The sequence below is a fragment of the Melospiza georgiana genome, chromosome 1, assembly GCF_028018845.1.
Source record: "Melospiza georgiana isolate bMelGeo1 chromosome 1, bMelGeo1.pri, whole genome shotgun sequence".
NCBI lineage: Eukaryota > Metazoa > Chordata > Aves > Passeriformes > Passerellidae > Melospiza > Melospiza georgiana.
The window spans coordinates 43,008,126-43,026,129 of NC_080430.1; the positions used below are offsets into that span (position 1 = coordinate 43,008,126).

Consider the following 18,004-nt stretch of genomic DNA (forward strand, 5'->3'; position numbering starts at 1 on the left):
GGGTCCCGACACCATTAGGTGATCAACAGCTTCAGGAGCAAGCAAACATGCCTGAACACAGCCAGGTGCCGTCAGTGCATGGAGCTTTTCCCTTTTTATCCCTGTTCTGCTCTGATAGCTTTCTTCATACCCTTTGCCTTCATGTAAACAACCACACAGGCTGCAGCAGAATAAACAAAAATCAGGCCCTTGAATGTCACGGCTTCCCAGGAAAGGGACCAACACGGAGCTCCATGTGCAGCACTGCAGGCACAGCCACCTTTGCTGGGCTCTGCCCCAGTGGGGGCTGCAGCCACCTGCACTGCCCTGGGAGCCTGCCTGCCTTTGCACGGAGATACAGCAGCAGGGGAAGTCTGACTGTCACTGTAAAAGGGACCCATTTATTGTTGAACTCTGAAGCTGCCTGACTCACAGGGAAACCTGTTCCTCGCACGGAATCCAAACAGGCTGGAAATGCATGTTTTTAGGCTGGAGTGTTTTGAAACGCTTTAAAAATGTAAACTACCCATAAATGCAAACTGATTGCAAACCTGCAGCTTGAAGCAGAGGCAACAGTAAGCATAATCCCAGTGCAATTTATTTTAAAATGTTTTGTCTGTTTCCATTTAAAGCATCTAAATAACCACACTGGTACCTCTACACCCACTTGCTGTGCACCTGCTGCTACCTCAGCCCAGCTCTCCAGCTGCCAAGAGCTCCAAATATTTCAGACCTCAATGTAAAGTGTTAATTTCAACATGCTGCCTGCTGTAAGCCATGGTCCTACAGCACACCAAGCAATGAGGCTCCAGACTACTTCACTGACCTTGATTTAGTTACTTAAGACCAGGCATTGCCATTGTTCACCTGGAGGTGTGGCACGGGGTAAATAATTTCCCAGTTTAGCTAACAGGGCAGCTCAAACTCTGCCAGAGTGGGATCCCACATGTGATGGCAGGCTTCAAAAGAGAATGCTGCTGACAGTGGGCTCACTCTGTTTTCCCAATATCCAAGCTGCATCCGTGGTGACACCAGGGCGATGCTCCAGGGCTGAGGCTGGGAAAGAGCAGGGGGTTGGCACATGGTGGTGGTTTTCATCTGGTGTCCCCTGCCAAGCCCACCAGGTCGCCCCGTCCCTGAGCTGTGGGCCATTTTCTCCTCAGTTAACTCACTCTGACAGTTCCAGCTGGTCCCAAGCCATCCTAATTAATGCCACATCTTTCCCGTTTCTCTCTGGCTTTCAAACACGTGCCCAGGCTCCTGCCAGCTCCCATCAGCCACTCCCCTGGTGCCAGCAGAGCAGCAGCAAGCCAGAGAAAGGACCAAGTGGGCTTGCACCAATGGTGCAAGGCCAGGCTTTGCCAGGTCTGGATGGGACTGGTGTGTCACCTCCCACCTCAGGAGTTTGCTCTTGCACTCTTTGCAAAAGTGGGATTAAAGCCTCTCTGCATTGATGGCAGCTTCCCTGTCCTCTTCCACTGTTTCTTGGCCAAGTCAAAGGACCATGGAGAACCAGGTCTCCTGGCCTTGCTTTCCTTCATTTATCAGAGTTGTTTCAAGCTCTCTACCCAGAGAGAGGACCTCTGCCACACAAGATGGTTGTCTCAGTGCTGCCACTTATGTTCCCCTTTATTATCCTTCTTTCCTCCCATTCTCAGAGATAGTGCAATGAATAAAAAAAGACACCTGATTAAGGGTTTTCTTTGAGGAGACTGCAAAAAAAATTTGTGGAGTATAACCGGTTTTGCTCTGTTTTGCTAAAATGGAGATAAAAGTCTGTCCAAACTCATTCCACACCTGGAGCTGAGAACTGCTCGAGGACTTCTCTGCAGGCATTCAAAGACCTGATTTATGACTACCAGGTTTTAGGGGAAATGTTTTGTTCTACCTGATAGCAAAAGTGAAAGGTTAAGCCCTTCAAACCCTGGCTCTTCCCAGGCACATTGAGGAAATGCACATATTCCTCTCACGTTTGGGGCTGATATTTCAACGTCGAGTTCAATGCTTGGGTTTAAGGATTTCTTTGGCATCTGGCTGGGATTTTATTGGGGTCGAAAGACAGAGCTTGTGAGTGTTTTATTAGCTGTTCCCTTACCTATGAAGGGAACATCTATGGTTTATTAGTTTAAGAGAAGTACAAATGATACATTGAGCTCTTGTTTAATAACTTCCCCCAGTGCTCCAGCACAATGGCAACTTAATCTCAGTGCAGGGTGCTCTCTGCAGCTGGAGAAGATTCCAAAACCATGGGGAAAACACCATGCAAACCTCCATCCCCTTGGGCAGGAGAAGCCTGTGACAGAGACGTTGCAGAGGGGCTGTGGACACTGGTGGAGGGATCTTGCAGAGTGTCAAATAATTTTGGCTGGTAGCTGAATAGGTTAAAAAAAAAAGTCTGGATCTCCTCATGGATAATTCAGAAGCAGTAAATCAAACATTGTTTTGCTGGGAACGTCTTGCCTTGGACTTTTTGCTACATGTATTCTGTGTATGTTGCCACCTGGAAGTTTAGTTGTGTGCATGTGTTTGGTGCCAACATCTCTATAAAATCCAAGGAAAATAAGCAGTGAAGAGCCAGAGAGCTTTTAGAAGAGGAGTCAGAGGAACAAAATACAGCATTGGAAAGACATCCAGCAGTTACTTCTTCTCTCGGGCTAGTTACTGTTTAAGATTTATTTGTTATGGGAGTAGTGAAGTTGGACCCCAGCTATTAATCCAAACCAGAGGGAGAGTGTTCAGCTGAGAAATATTTTCCTACCTGCCAAGCTTCCCCCAACATGTAGAAAATCTGTTTCCCTGCTCGTGCAGTTGGGTTTAGCTGTATTTGTGTCTCAACGGACCTATGATTTTTTAATTTCTCAGTGGGATTTAATATTTAAATTCTCTTCCTTTGCAGAGGAAGAAAGAAAGCAGAAATCATGGTGCTTGTGAGAAGGACCACAAGTGCAGGATCTCTTGGGGGGATGTAGCACAAAGCCAGCCTTGGTGAGGGCTCCCTGGGCTCCAGGGAGGTGATGAACCACCAGTAAGGTGATGGTTCCAACATGCTCCAGACAACACAGTCTCACCTGGAAATAGGTGTGACCCCTCAGTCCCAGCATCCTCATAACTGAGACTGGGCTGAACATCTGGGTCAGGAATAAGGATCTGGAGGGAAGATTAGGGAATAGGAAGACGACAGGACTTGAATGGAAATATTTGTTTTGCCCAAGGATTTTCATTTATTTGATTCACCTGGAAAAGCTGCAGCAGGCTTATTAGAAAACAGCTCAAGAATTGGTTTAATCTGCAGTCTCCTTTGCTCTTCTGGAAAGGGGCTGTTCCACCTCCTTCCCATTCCAGCCTAGTTCCCCAAACACTACCTACACAACAGAGATGGGGGTGGTTTTTAATGTTTAAGTTAACTGTTTTTAAAATATTTATTCATTACATGTCTGTTGGTGCCTCATTAGGGTGTTGGCTGAATGAATTATTTAATCTTTAATGAAAAAAGATGGGGAATATTTTCTCTTCCTCTCTAAGTGCTGATTAAAATGAATCCCAGCACTGTGGGGGGGCTTATGGAGTGGAGCCTGGGCTCTCCCCATTAGCTGGGTACCACACTTCCCCTTATTAGCCCATTTTTACAAATAAGCTTGGATGCCCTTAGTTCCAGAATTTGCTCATCAGACACCTCACACCAGCCTCATGGCCAAACCTTTAGAGAGCTCCAGCCAAAGCTCCTCCATGGAGATTTCATACAGAACAAGTCCCTGAGGGTGTGTAAGGGGCAGGAAGGTGGGGGACAACGGGGCATTTCCTTTACTGATTCCCCATTAAATGACTTCCACACAAGCCATGCTGCCTTTGTGCCCTCACCCCATCCAGTTCATCAATGTGTGGCCCAGCTGCAATCTCCACTGCACTGCAGAGGTGGGGGGAAAAGAGATTTTGTGCAAAATGAATGATGGCTGCCCCAACTCGTGTGAAGCAAGGATGCAGGTTTGCTTCTGCCCCATGTCAGAAAATGCTGACAGGAGGCACCCTTCTTCTCCTGCACCCTTGCAAGAGCTTAAACTCTAATGGCACCACATTCAAAAATTAACAGTGGCATCATTATAACCATTAGATTTGGGGTTTGCTGAACTGACAGGACTTGACTCGTCCCAGGCTCGGACTGCTGTAACCACCCTCTTGTGATGTGGTGATACACAGCCTGGGGGGATGCACTTCTTCTGTGTAAAATGGCAGAGGTGAGTGACCTGGGACAGCTGTGAGGAGCCATCCTGCCTGGCAAATCTCCTTTTTGAGGATGGAGGAGAAGTGGCAGAGATTTCTTTCAAAGCTTCCAGCAGGTAACAATGGGCTCTGTTTGCTCTGCCCCTGCGAGTTCCTCAGGGTCAGAACTTGGCAATGCCAACCAATAAATAACCATGTTTTTAGAGGCTTTGCTAAGCTCTTTTTTGTAAAATAAGTCCCCAGAGGCCGTGCACAAAAGAGCTGTATCTCCCCAAGGACAGGCTGTGATCAGCCTTGCCATTTGTGCTCAGAGATTATTGCCTTTTTAATAAACCAACATGATTTTATGGTATTGTTTTCATATAAGGAAGAAGAAAACAAATTATTGATTCTTTACTCACAAAGAGGTTGCTTTGCAGCCTCCCTGTAATACCTGCAATGATTTTGCAATATATAATGATTTGAAAAAAGGGACAAGGACAGTTCACCTGTGCTTGTGGCCATCCTCAGCAGTGCACTTTTATTGTTGTAGGAACACACAGTTTGCCTTACAGACCTGTGTAAGGGCTGTACAAGACCAGACAGAGTCAGATCTTGTGCCTTTTCCCTCCCTGGCTCTCTCCCCCACTGCCCACTGGAACCTAGGGCAGCAGCCCTTGGAACAAACATGTTATCCACAAGACAAGCTGGGAATCAGGCACTGCTGGACGAGACAGTGACTCCAACACCAGCACCTCTGCAGTCTGTGCCTTCAGTTTTCATGGAGCAAAACTGGATCTTGGAGGTGCCTCTCTTGGTCCTGGCTCAGGGGTGTCCTTCATTGTGGGAGCCTCTGTGCCCACTGTGGATGCAGATATGCTGCAGAGTCAGCGTGCTGGGGAGGGAGGTCAGCTGGGAGGTGAGAAACAGACCTGCACTTTCCTGATCAATTCAGCCATGGCCTAAGCTATTTTCCACCCACAGCCAGGAAATCTGTGAGAGGGGAAGAAATTGGATTTCTGCCTCCCTGGTATGGAGCTGGAGCCCTAATCACTAACCTATCTCAGAAATGTAAATTTTGCAGAGTAACTCCTGCAGACCTGGTTTGCAGCACTCAGCTGGAGACAGAGCTCTCCCTGAGATGATTAAAATCTGATTTACAAGGCACGGTGGACAGATGGCATCTGTTTTCTGCAGTCAGTGGTCCCTACAGAATAAAAGAGGCAAACTTCAAGGCCATAGCTCTGCAAAGACAGAGAAATTATTGTCCATATCCATGCAGGTGCCTGCACTGACATCTGCTCCCACCAAGTCAGCAAGGTACCTGCTTACCCTCCTTCCCCTGCCTCTCTGCATCCAAATGTTCCTTATTTCCAAGCCCTTCCCCTGCCCCACCTCCCCTAAAGCTACTGTAAGGAGGTGGGCAAAAGCAATTAAAAGAGAGGGCAGTGCCTGGCTGCTTTGTGGAGCGTGCAAGAGGCAGCTCCAGCAGGCAGGGGCAGGGAAGGGATAACGCTGCAGGCAAAGAAGGCAGTGCCTACCTAGAGCAATCAAAATGCCTCAGGAAGATGAGATCTTTTAGAAGGGTGAGTGATGCAAAAGCATCACCAGGAGGGAGAGGCGGGGAAGGACTGAGCAGGTTTTCCCTGTGCACAGCCTGGGGCCAGGCTGGAGCTGAGCCCCAGGATGTGAAGCCACATTGCCCACCCAGGGGCTGTCCCCACAGAAGCACGGCTGTGCCTTTTTGGAGCTTTTTTCCCACACCTCTTGAACTGTGATCAGGTTTGAAAAGGCCATGCCCTGCTAAAGTAGAGATGCCTCCCACACATTGGTTGTTTCCTGTTTCTGGAAGAGGAGTAAAACTAAAGGCAAGGAAGAGCTGCAGCTGATTTGATGCCCCTGCACAGGCGCTTAGCCCTCCAGTTAAGCTCCTCAGCAAATTGCTCTGGCCTTCGGTGGAAGCCTTTGATCTCTGCCCTCTTAGCTCACACCTTTTCTCAAATGGGCAGGATGAACTCTTCCTGAACACCTAATTAAGGCTCTTTCCATGTGATGCAATGTTTCATGCTCAGACAATAAAGTGTCTGACCTAACCTGTCCATTCTGTGCATAGATGTTGTGCCACCTCTCCCCCACACCAAATCGAGTAAAACCATGCTGAATTGCCTTAAATTTAATATAATCACCAATTCCCTGCTTCCAGACTATTTACTGTTGTCAAGGAGCAGAGCTGGCAGACCCTGGTGAACTGAACAAAAGCCATTAAAAAGATTTGTCCTGTTTGTGGCAAATCTCAGCCTCCTGGTATCTTGTTGGCACCTAGATGTGCTTCCTAGAAGCCCAAATCTGCAGCTCAGCTTATTAGATCTCTTTTTTTTGCCCAAGACTTAACTCAGAGGAGCCAAGAACTTGTTTCAGGGAAGGTCAAGGCAATAAACCTCCAATTGTTTATGTACATAAAGAGCCCTGGGATGTAACACGCTTTGCTTACTCCAAGCTTTCCCAGATGCCCAGAATGGGAAATTAAAAACAAATACATGCAAAAATACAGCAACATTTACAGTGCAGCCTGTACCACTCTATCCACTCACCTCACCCTCAATAAAAACAACATTCCTGCTTAGAGACAGCCAAACATTAAATCCAAGGGAGCAAAATTCACTGAAAAAGCTGGACTGGAAGAGGTGGTGCCACACCTGCTCAGGCAGAGAGCCTGGCCAGCAGCACCATGGAGTCAGCATCTCTAGGGATGCTGGGTGGGGCCCAAGGGAATAAAAACTGGCTCGGCTCAGAAGAGGAGGAAATGTGAGGCAGGTCCTTCAGTCAGGAGTGAAGCAAAAACTCAGGGAAATTCCCAAGGATGCCATGGTGATAGTCTGGGGGTAGAAAACTACTCCTATTGGGAAAGGCTGTTCCCATCTTTGGCTTGCCTTGCTTACAAACCAGTGGATTCCAAAGCCCCAGAGCATGGCTGGATTTGTGTTGTCTGCCAGTTGGATGCACACAGCTCTAGGAGATGTATCCCGTTAAAATCCATCCCAGGGGCAGCTGCAGGGCCCATTCAAAATGCCCTGAACTTTACAAGTTCTCTGGAACAGAGACAATCCTACCAAAGCAGCAGCTATCCAACATAGTTCTAGGGAAAAACTCCTGGACTTGACTGCCATTTGAGACCTTCAATCCAAAAATCCAGTGACTGCTGTGCACCTGAGTCCACACTTGGGTGCACACTAGGCTGGGAAGAGCCCTGGCTGCTGTAGCATTTCGTTCTTCAAGCAGCCACTTGCTCTGTCTTGCTTGCAACATAACACTCTGCTTCCCTAAATCTAGATTTTTGTAGGAAAGAGAGAAATGGGGGGAGAAAAGGTGGTGCTGGTGAAGAGATATAAAGTACAGCTGGGCAGATTAGGCTGCAAAGGAATTAGGGATTTAATGATGCTTTAGCAGCCTGAAATCTGCCATTCCAGAGATGAAACTTGTAAGACGCTCTTGGCAAGCCCTGGGAAAAGACAGCCTGTCGAGCCAATGCCACCTGCTGGAGACAGCACTCGGACACCAAGATTCATGGCACCAGCTAAATTCATGGTTTTTAGTCGTCAGTGTACCCAAAACCCCTCTTCTGATGCTTGGAAACCTGAGCCCATGTTTGGCAGGGCAGAGAGACCTCAGGAACCCACAAGCACAGCCCCTCTGCCATCCCTGGGAATGTTTAGTTTCTCCCACATTCCCTGTCTCCTTTCTTCCATTTGCCTTATCTGGCAGGTAATTATCCTTGCAGCGGTAATTGCTGCAGGAGCCATATGGGATCCATAAGCTGCTAATGCTGGGGGATTTTTTACAAATAATCATGAGACCTGTACATCATTGTTGCTGATATTGGCACGATTATCCCTGCTGTAAAAAGCAGCCAAAATTGCCAAAATAAGTTGCAGAAATGGTTGCATCAGCACAGACATGAAGAAAAAGCTATCATTTCTGAAATGTTAGGTTTTAATTGAGAGGATATTGTGTGAGAGAGCTACAGAATAAACCCAAACCTGCAGGGAGGGAAGGAGGAGGGAGGTGAAGCTTCAGTGTGGACACCACCCCACTGGGATTTGGGAAGCAGCTGCCGACAATGTGGCAGATCCAGGGGGCTCAGCACTTCCCTGTGTGTGTACATGGTGCTTATCTAATAAGCCATTTCTTGAGCTCCAGTGATACTGTTACTTATATCATAAATTCAATGATCTTCACTTTACTGGCCATTAATCTGCTCCTTTTCCTGACAATTTTATACTCTTTTGATAAACTGTTTGTCTAACTGTGTGGAAGAAACAATGTCAAGAGCTGTACCTTAGGCGTTCGCCCAGCTAATGAAGAAAATCCATCACAAGGAGAGTTTATCTATTGCTTTTCTGGATGTAAATAAAACATCAGGCTAATTTACTTCCATTAATCTCAAAGACCATGGCTACAACAATAATCCTATGTCAGAGCAGACTTTTTTCCTCCTTTTTCGCATAAATATTTAAGTAAGTACTGAAAGAATAAATAAATTGCTTTCTAAACGCCAGATTGTTTTTATATACAGAGATTTAACCATGAATTTGGATTTACTTGCTAGCTTGTGCCTTTCAGGCAGCAGTCAGCCCACGCTTCCCCTGTGCAGCACGGGGATGCTTGGGTGGGTTTTGCAGAACATCCCTGTGGGGTCTCTGAGTGTCGCCTGAGACAACCCACCCTCAAGGGGAAGGAAGCACAAGGGTGGTTCATCATCTCACCCCCAAGTGCCACCCCACTGGTGTCACCCCTGCCACTGGCTGGGCTCAGTGAGTGCTGGGGCTGTTCTGCGAGGTCCACGTGGGGCTCAGAAAAGACTACTTAGTGTCCAGCTCAAGAAGTGGCCCTTAAGTGCAGCAAATGGCGTTTCGTTTATGGAGGGTGAGGCCAGCAAAGCACTGGATCAGGCTGCTGGGGGTGCCAGGGATCACCAGCTCTGGGGGTGAAGATCGGGCTGCACAGGAGCAGTGACACAGTGGGTGTTTGCACATGGGAGTGAGTGTGCTCGGCAGGCTGGAGCCAATCTGGCCCTGCCTTCCCAGCCCCAGCCCTGTTTCCTGCCAGCTGAAAGGCTGTGCCCAGCAGAGAGCTGTGAAACAGGCTCGTGTCGCTCGGATCACTGTGGGATGAAGCAGTTCCCTCCCACTGGAGCCCCGTGGAGGTGCGTGCCCATGCTCCCAAATGCTGTTCCAAGCACATTCCAAGGTGCCAAGGGTGAGCAGGAGGGTGCTGCAGGGATACTCCCTGTCAAGGAGCTCTTGTCTCTCCACTGGTTTTTCCCTTGCTTAGCTGCTGCTGCCTCCTTAAAGACAAAGCCAACCTGCAGCCAGCTTGGACCACCGTTTTTGTGACTGCACCCCAACACGATCTGTGATGGCGTGCAGTAACATTTGGTAAAACAGCATCCCTGTTCAGATGAAATCTAGTTTGTCAAGCATGGCCCCACAGGAATATTTCCAACTATAAAGTAGTTACAACCATAACAGTAAGTTTGTCATAGGAAATGCAACACACTGATAGCTGGAGCAAACAGAACCCAACACCACAGGGTAAAGGCTGGCACAAGCAGGGCACAGGATCCCTCTGAACAGCCATGACTGCAGTTCAGAGCCTGTGCTGGTTACATAGGCAAGCCCATGGAAAAATGGACTAATTAAAGAAGATTAATGATCAGTCTCAGCAAGATCTTGGCTTTTGCTTCTCTCATTTATCCATACATGGCTCTTTGTTAAATCACAAGGGATTTTTATTCACATGTATAACTGCTTACAGATGTTCTCACATGTGTTTAGCTAGCAAACTCACATTACAACTAAAGAAATGCAAAAAAACCCCAGTACTTTGTGCAATGTTAAGGTAGAGCAGATGCAACCAGAGGCAAGGCAAAAGCTGCTGGTCCAGTTCAGCAATGTCCACAGCTTTGGCCACTGCACAGAGCCCCACCTGTCTCTTGATTCTTGCTGAGAACTTGGTTTACATGGGATGAAAACCTCTCCTTTGATGAAATTTCTCACTTCAATGAGATAAAGCAAGACTCTGATGAATGCTGTACATCATAACTAATGCTCTTGTTACCTCACATTTTTTCCCAGCATATTTTTTAATTTAATTTTGTTACATTTAGAATCCTTTATTCCTATACAGCCATGCCATGGCTTTTCATAGGACCCAGGATGAGTTATTTTGCTCTCTTTCAAGCTCACAAGCTAAGCTCACCTCCCAGTAATAAATCCTCATGATTCAGGCTTTAGCAGGGTTTCCATGACTGTCATCCATCTCATGGCACAGCAAATAGGGTGATAATTCACGGGGTGGAGAGAGTGCTGGGGGAAAGGCCCTCCCTGGCTAATTGGAGGGCAGGACTCCAGGAACAAGCTGATGGCACTTTGGATGCTGCTGTGCCTGTGATGCTGAGTGCTGATGCTTCCTGAGAGCACTTGTGCTTGCTTGTTGATTCACATCACCCACGTCTCGCTTCACCCTCTCTTCAGCAAGAGGGAAAAGGGGAAAAAAGGCAATTGCCTGTGCTTATCAGCATGAGTGTTAAAGCAAACTCTAAAACTGACATAGTGCTGAGAAGGATGGAGCAGGGAAGGTATCCACAGCCAGCTTTTCCTCTCCCACTGCATGGTGGCCATGTTCTCCAAAGCTATTGCAATGGGGCAGCTGTACCATGGTGCAGCTGGGTGCCTATTCCAGTCTCACTGAGACTTGCCAAAGGCACAAGTGAATTGGGAGTGCCTGAAGCAATGGATGCTCTGCTTGTTACACTGGAGAAATGGAGGCCTTTAAAAAGCCTTCAGGTGGCAAACCATAAACCCACAGGCCAGGAACTGACTGCTCCAGGCAAACACTGACTGCATGCCTCAGCTGGGAAACACACTGCGGGGAATGGTGGAGCCCATCCCTGCATCTCTTTTCCTCCTGTTCATTTTGTTTTGAATTATCTCTCAGCCCTGACACTTGAGGACCTGCCTAGCTGGGATGCTGCTGTGCTTCATCAGAATGGGATGCTGGGAAAGAGCCTGAGGGGTGACAGGAACAGGATGGGCTCTGCCAGAGGTGCCAGCACGCTCAGAAACCATTTTGCACTTGACTGCCTCGTGCTAAAATAGCTTGGCGTTTTTGTTAAAACATATTTCTGCAAGCCTGGGGAAGAGTTACATGCAGTCGTGCCCAGGAGAGCAGCCAGGAGTGCTTTTCAGAAGTGGGGTAGTTTTGCCTTTAATCCCCTGACAGGGATTAAGGCAAAGAGTAAAGGAGAGATTTAAATCTTCAAATCCAACACTGAGAGCATTGGCAGCAGCCCAGGCCCACCAGGGCACGTGCATGGACCGTGGCACATGGCACACAGCATGTGGCTCTCACTGGGGATGGTACCATGGGCTGTGTGAGGGCAGCTGCTGCCCAGTGCTGCTGAGCTTCAAGGTCCTGCCTAATCTCAGCTCCAGGCAGCGGCTCACAGTTTCCCAGGCACATATTACCTCTTGTGCAGGAGAAAAGGCAGAGCTCAGCTCTTGTGTCTTGTCTTTGTTTAATCCACTTAGAAAGCTCCCCTCTGCTTTCCCCCTGCCTCTCTGTCCAGGATGTTTTGGAAATAGCGAAGGCATCATCAAAAAGCCATGGAAAGGCTGCCAGTGACTTCCTCCACAGCTTCTTTAACTCTTTCCAGGGTCCCTGTCAGCTGTTCAACTGTCCAAGACTCCCATTTTCACAGCTGCTGTTTGTGTGTTTCTTTGTGTGTGAGTAAAGGCACCCAAAAAACCCCATGGATGTGCCCTTCCTTTGAAAATCCATGCTGAGACCATAACTTGATGACTGTTGTCTTTCTCAAGTCGTGGCTTGTCTTAAGAGGCATCTCCTCCGCATCTTTCCTACTCCCTGTAGTTCCATCTGCTTCTCCAGGTCATCCTATAAGGTGAGGGAAAACACCTTGTGGAGAGCCAAGCACCAGTGTGGAGCCTCATAACGTCCATGCCGAGGGCAAGAGGGACATCCATGGCTGCTGGGATGTACAGGCACACCGTGAGCCGGCCGGGGGGCGGCTCAGCGCGGCGAGTCCTCGAACACCGTCAGGTTGTGCTCCTGGATGTGGCGCAGCAGGATCTGTGCCCGCCTGTCGATGGTGTGGAGCAGGGGTCTGAGCCCCTCGGCGCCCCCCTGGCTCTCCCAGAGCTCCCGGTCCAGGCGCAGGGACTGCAGCAGCAGGCTCTGCAACCTGCCCGACCGCAGCCTGGCCACCGCCGCCGCTGGGAAGCTGCAGGGAGGAGCAGAGACAGAGAGGGAAGGGGTTATCCAGGGAAGGCTGAGCAGCGGGGCACTGGAGTAATGATGCTTCAACAGGAAATGCTTACACAGGATGAGGAGCTTTCTGCTTAAAACTGGTGAGCATGCAGGATAGCTCCATCAGACACAGACCCAAACAAATTCCAAATCAAGAGGCCTCCAGCATGCCAAAATGCCTCATGGGCAATGGCGCAAGAAATGCTGAAATACCTGATTATTCATTATTTTTGTGCAGCTGCCAATTATAGAGGGGAAATAGGCTTTGGAGCCTGCCATCAGCCATCCAGAGCAGAATAAAGAGTTAGTTTCAGGGCAGGGGCACGTGGGATGTTTTTGAGAGCCCAGCCACCCACTCTGTTCTGGGGACAACCAGAACATCCATCCCCATTCAGAGGGATGCCCCATTAGGGAGGCCAGAAGCAGCAAGGAGGTGAGCACACACAGGGCTGCTTGACATCCCCTGTGTGCCAGCTCAGCCCTTGCTCAGCTCGTGCACATTCCTACCTGCCTATGCCTTGCAGGAGCCTGAAGTTGAGCTTCTCCTCAGGGTGCTGCGGCCTGCCCGCGTTGTCGATGAACACCAGGCGGGATGGCGCGCTCCTCCGGACCTGCCAGCAGGATGGCAAGGAGTTCACCCAGTGCAGAGTCACCAGTGTGAGGGCTTAGGCTGCTTTTTAATGCAGTAAGAAAGCCTGAGAGTATTTGGGGGAATGCAAATGCCAATGTCTATGTCGCTCCATACCTCTGCATACCTCCCAACAGGGACTCAGCATCACCATGGGACCTACACTCCCTCTGCTACCACCTCAGCCCTGCAAGTGCCTCCCAGGCACTTCCCTAGAGGTGTTAGCCCCAGAGCAGCCCTTGGACAACAGGGAGACATACCAGGATGTGGACCAGGACCAGCTCTGCTGGATTCCGGCACTTCTCATGGAGCATCTCCTCCACGCAGGGCTCAGAGGGATCAGGCTGAAAGCCACAGCAGTAGCGGTCCAGGCGGTCATGGACCTGCAGGAGACATTGGGGGACCTTAACAGGGACGTGCCTGGGATGGAGAGGTCCTGTTGTGAGCTGTTCTTGTAGAGAGGAAAATGAAACATTTCTAGGGATCCTCAGGAGACGTTCAATGCAAAAGCTGCACACAGTGGTGAGTGAGAGGAGTAGAAGCACACAGGCAAAACCCCTTTGGCATGAAGAAGGGGATGACAAAAGGGATGGTGACAGGCTTTTCTGATGGAGCGCAGACACCTGCTACCTCCACATTCTGCACTGCACAGACTGAAGGGGTTGTGCTTCCAGCTGAAATGAAGACACACATGATGATGAATGAATAAAAAAAACAACAAAGCACCCGAGGAAACCTAGAGTCTGAAACCTCAAAAATAATTTATTTTTCCCAGTACTGGTGCTCTGTATGAAGGTTTCATCTGGTTCCTGTCACATATGCAACCTTTCATCCATCCCTACGGTAACCTGAGCAGCTCTCAATGGCAAGATGAATGGAAAAGTATTGGCAAGGGAAAAAGCAGTCTGTGAATATGCAGAGCATACCTGACATTTAAGTTGGGCCACAGAGACTTGTTTCAGATACACTTGTGTTTAATCATTTGCAGGTGCTGCTAAGGCTCCATGTTGTCCAGGCTGTCAAACCTCCTGCTTCCCATCCCAGTTCCCTGCAGAAACCGTGGAGCTGCTTGACAACTTCCAATGTTTAACCACACCCTTGGAGGAACGAAGGGCTTTTAAAAGACATAAATCTCTGCCAGACCTGGCCTCAGTATTTATGGAGCTTCCTCAGCTTTGTCAGGAGCAGCTGGTATTTCCTCTGCTGCTTCCAATCACAAATCCTCTGTGGTGATTTGTGGGGCAGACAGGACCTTGGCTGTCAACAGACCTCCCCACAGCTGTGTGTTGACATGACCCTGTAGGGGAGCTGCCTCACCTCCTCCTGATCTCAAGGCCTGTTTACAAAAAAACCCCATGTATATATATGAAATATATATGAAATACATGAAAATATGTATAAAGTACAAAATAAATCTATTTTCTGGTTGCAGCATGGAAATGCCCGACTCACTGGTTTGCTCGGCATTGCTGGTGCCAGCCCAGGAGGCAGGGCTCGGGGTGCAGAGAGGCTCCTGGAGCCATGGGGAGGGCTGGAGCAGGTCTCAGGTGATCCAGAAGGGATCTGCAGGTGACAACGAGACAGAAGCCACAGAGGCTGCCTATTCCCTTTGCCCTGGTAATTAGCACAAGTTACCAGTTACAGGCTGTGCTTTGCCACAGAGCTCAGTCTGAACCCAAACGCTGACCAAGCACTGGAGAAGATGCTGCAGGGAAACACAAATTTGATCTCCGTGGCCATTCCATTCATAATTCTTTGAGAAGAAGGATTAGTCCCACACTGGAGCCTCTTAAACCTCTCTGTTTTCTGAGGTTTAATGAGGAACTCAGGTCAGTATTCCTCCATTGGGAGACACTCCAGTGAAAAAGTGCTCGAGCCTCTTGTCACAAAACACATGGAAACAGAAGAAATATCACATTTCCTCCTCGCATCTCCTCAGTCTGCCTGCTAGAGAGCTCAGCATGCCAGCTTCTCTCACCTGCTATGTTGTTTTGCAGGCTGCACAGAAGGTGAAGACAACCAGAGAGAACTTAGACATTAAATAGGCTCAGCACTCCCCTCACCCACCCACGAGCACCTGTGAAACCAGGGTGGGTGGGTGCTGAACCCGCAGGAGTCCGATGTGGAGCCAGATCTGGTGTCCAAGTGGAGCCCCAGGAGAGGGATCAGATGGCTGTGGAGATGCTGAGAGTGCCCTGACATGCTGACAAGCCCTCCCTCCCCTGCCCTCCCCTAATTTTCTGGTATTAATTTCTTCTTTCTGAAGCCTAAACAGCTCGAATTCTTGGGAATTTTGGTTTTATTGCTAGTACACAAATACAGGAGCCACACCTTCCCCCATCCAAGCTCAAACATTACCAGAAGCTCACCTTTAGCCCCTCTTATGCCCATCCTGGGGCATCCCCTTGCATCTGACAGGTTTTTCCAGTTATGATTCAGCCTGGGATGGCTTCCCCTAGGGAAAATTTTATTGCTCTCCACCTGGCTGGGAAGTGGGTGTCCCAGGGCAGGGATGTGGCTGCAGAGTTGATTTGGTTTTGGCCATCTTTAAGTGCAGGACAAAGCCATCGGCAGCTGCCCCTTTTCCACCAGGTCTGGCATTTTGACCCCTCTAAAACTTTGCACAAAATGGGCGGTTCCCTTATGGCAAATACCAAGAGAAATTAACATAGAAGAAGCCAAAATTTAAGAGAAATCGAAGAAAACTACCAAGATTTCAATGCCAATGTACAACGGGACTCAAAACTCACCCAACTTCTCCTTCCCCAGCAAGGGTGGGAGTTGCTAATGCCATTTCTGAAAGATGCTACTCCCCTTCTATAATATCCTCTTTACTTTTATGTGACTTGTTCTGCATGGGAGGATTCCTTTAGAATTATTGAGGAGAACCTGTGGACTGCCCTTGAATTTATCATTGCACTGCTTCAGCCCTTGAGGAGGAACCCTCCTTAGAACTAGCTACTTTCTCCTGCAGTCTCAGCCTTTCCACTGCACTCAGCGGTATTTTGGAAGGGAAGAGGGTTGGTTAATCTTCTCATTTCTCTGGTTGTTTCAGCTGAAATATTTTCAAGCCCAGCCAGAACAGCTCCACCTCTGCCAGCATAGTTGTAAAAAAAGAGAGAGTAAGAAAAACATATTTTAGTAGTTTGAGGGTTTTTTCTTTCTTCCCTTTTTTATTTGTATTAATACTTGTCCTTTCAGGCAGTTTTCTCTTGTCTGATAAATAGCCCCCAGGTGTCAAAACAGGCTTTCTTTTTCTCCACAGAAATCACTTTTGCCTCCTCACAGCTGCCCTCCAAGACCTGATAACTCTCTGGGATACTGTTGTAATCCCTCGTAGCGGCAGGGTATGATTTTCCAGACAGAAGATTAAGTGCTATTAATGCCGAGGAGGAGGAAGGCATGGCTTCCGAGTGCTGTCCAAGGCATGGCTCCTTATTTCCAATGCCAGCAGCACATCCCTGAGTTTGGATGTGATGGGGCGGGTGACAGACGTGCAGCTCATCCCTAGGGATGCCCTAGGGATGTCTCTAGGCATGTTCCAAGCCTCTGCCAGCACAGAACGAATAGCAGAAAGTTCACCCACACGAGGACAGACTCACCACAACCTTCCTGGAAAGTGCCAAACTTGGGCCATACTCAGGCCAAAGTGCTTCTGCACAAAGTTCTGCTGCTCCCCAAGAGTGAAAATACATCCCAAGAAACCACACCTGATGTGACCCCACAGAGCAGGAGACCATGGTCAGACAACAGAGGTGCAGCTGCAGGGGAACCTGGCTGCCACAGCTGATGGGACAGGTGGCCTCAACCACCACAGCCCTACCTGGAGAAGAAAGTCAAAGAGGGCCAGGCGGCTCCACTCGCTGCATGGGATGCTGGAGCAGGGAGTGTCCCTGTCCACCGGCATCGGTCTGTGGGGCTGCAGCATCTCCTGGTACTGCAGCCATCCCAGGGCACAGGAGTTCTGGTCATTGTTGGCATCCTGCAGGTGCTGCAGGTCAGGAGCCCACCAGATGATGGGCCGCAGGGCGCCGTCGGTGTAGCTGTAGGGCAGGAGGCGGCTGCTGAAGCGTCGGGCCACGGCGGGCAGGCTGCGGTTCAGCCCCAGCACCCTGTCCAGGTGGAAGGCCAGCACCTCGTACAGGTCCCCGGGGCGCTTGATGAGCCCACAGCGCCCATCCTGGCAGTCTCCTTCCGGGCTGGCTGGCGAGACATCCCCCTCGGCATCTCCCTTGGCATCATCCCCCGCGGCACGCAGCCTCACTCGCATGATTTGCCCGTGGGCAGGAACGCGGGATTTGGAGACCACCTGCCCGCTGGACAGCAGCCACATCTTCTGGAGGTCGTCGGCAGAGAGCCAAGGGGGAATGTGGGGAATGTCCCTCTCCAGCCCCCGCCGCCTCCTGCCCCTGCCGGGGGCCTGCTCCTGCTGCCGGCGAGTGCGGGGCACGGGGAGCCCTCTTCTGTGGGCCCGTCCTGCAGACATGGGGGCGGCCGCCTCCCTCGGGGGCGCTGGGGGGGCCGAGGCCGGCAGCGGGAGCAGGGAGTGCTCCGGGGCCGGCGGCAGGTGCGTGAGAGCCAGCAGGGCCAGGGCCAGCAGCGCCCCGACAGCTGCCGGGGCCGGGGGCTTCATCGCCGTCCTTCGCCAGGGTCGCTGGGCCTGCGGGGACACAAAGGGGACGGAATGATGCTGGAGTGTCACTGCAGGCTGAGCCCTCAGCAGGGCTTGCTCTAGGGAAGCAGCCGCTCTGCTTGTGTGGTCCCTGCAAGAGGTATTCCGCTGTGCAGCAGGGTTATGGCTGGTGCTGTGATTTGTGCCAGAAATTAGCTGCAGTCCCTTCAGAAGCAAATCAGAGCAAGGGCTCACTCCTCACC

At 49.9% G+C, this 18,004-nt stretch overlaps 1 protein-coding gene across 1 annotated transcript; it reads right to left on the bottom strand.

The window, feature by feature from the left end:
- Nucleotides 1-9,993: 9,993 nt before the first annotated feature.
- GASK1A (golgi associated kinase 1A) lies at nucleotides 9,994-17,536 on the bottom strand. Its single transcript, XM_058031781.1, has 4 exons — nucleotides 16,953-17,536; nucleotides 13,390-13,512; nucleotides 13,009-13,112; nucleotides 9,994-12,475 (listed from the first exon to the last, which is right to left on the bottom strand). Exons 1-4 carry the CDS (start codon nucleotides 17,460-17,462, stop codon nucleotides 12,265-12,267), a joined length of 948 nt encoding a protein of 315 aa, XP_057887764.1. The 5' UTR covers nucleotides 17,463-17,536; the 3' UTR covers nucleotides 9,994-12,264.
- Nucleotides 17,537-18,004: the final 468 nt, after the last annotated feature.

Excerpts from the sequence above, each read along its gene's own strand:
- GASK1A (XM_058031781.1), bottom strand. The coding sequence starts at position 17,462 with ATGTGGCTGCTGTCCAGCGGGCAGGTGGTCTCCAAATCCCGCGTTCCT. Across the intron at positions 13,513-16,952 it reads TCTTTGACTTTCTTCTCCAG|GTCCATGACCGCCTGGACCG; the intron begins GTAGGGCTGTGG and ends TGTCTCCTGCAG. Across the intron at positions 12,476-13,008 it reads CTCCTGCAAGGCATAGGCAG|CTTCCCAGCGGCGGCGGTGG; the intron begins GTAGGAATGTGC and ends TCCTCCCTGCAG.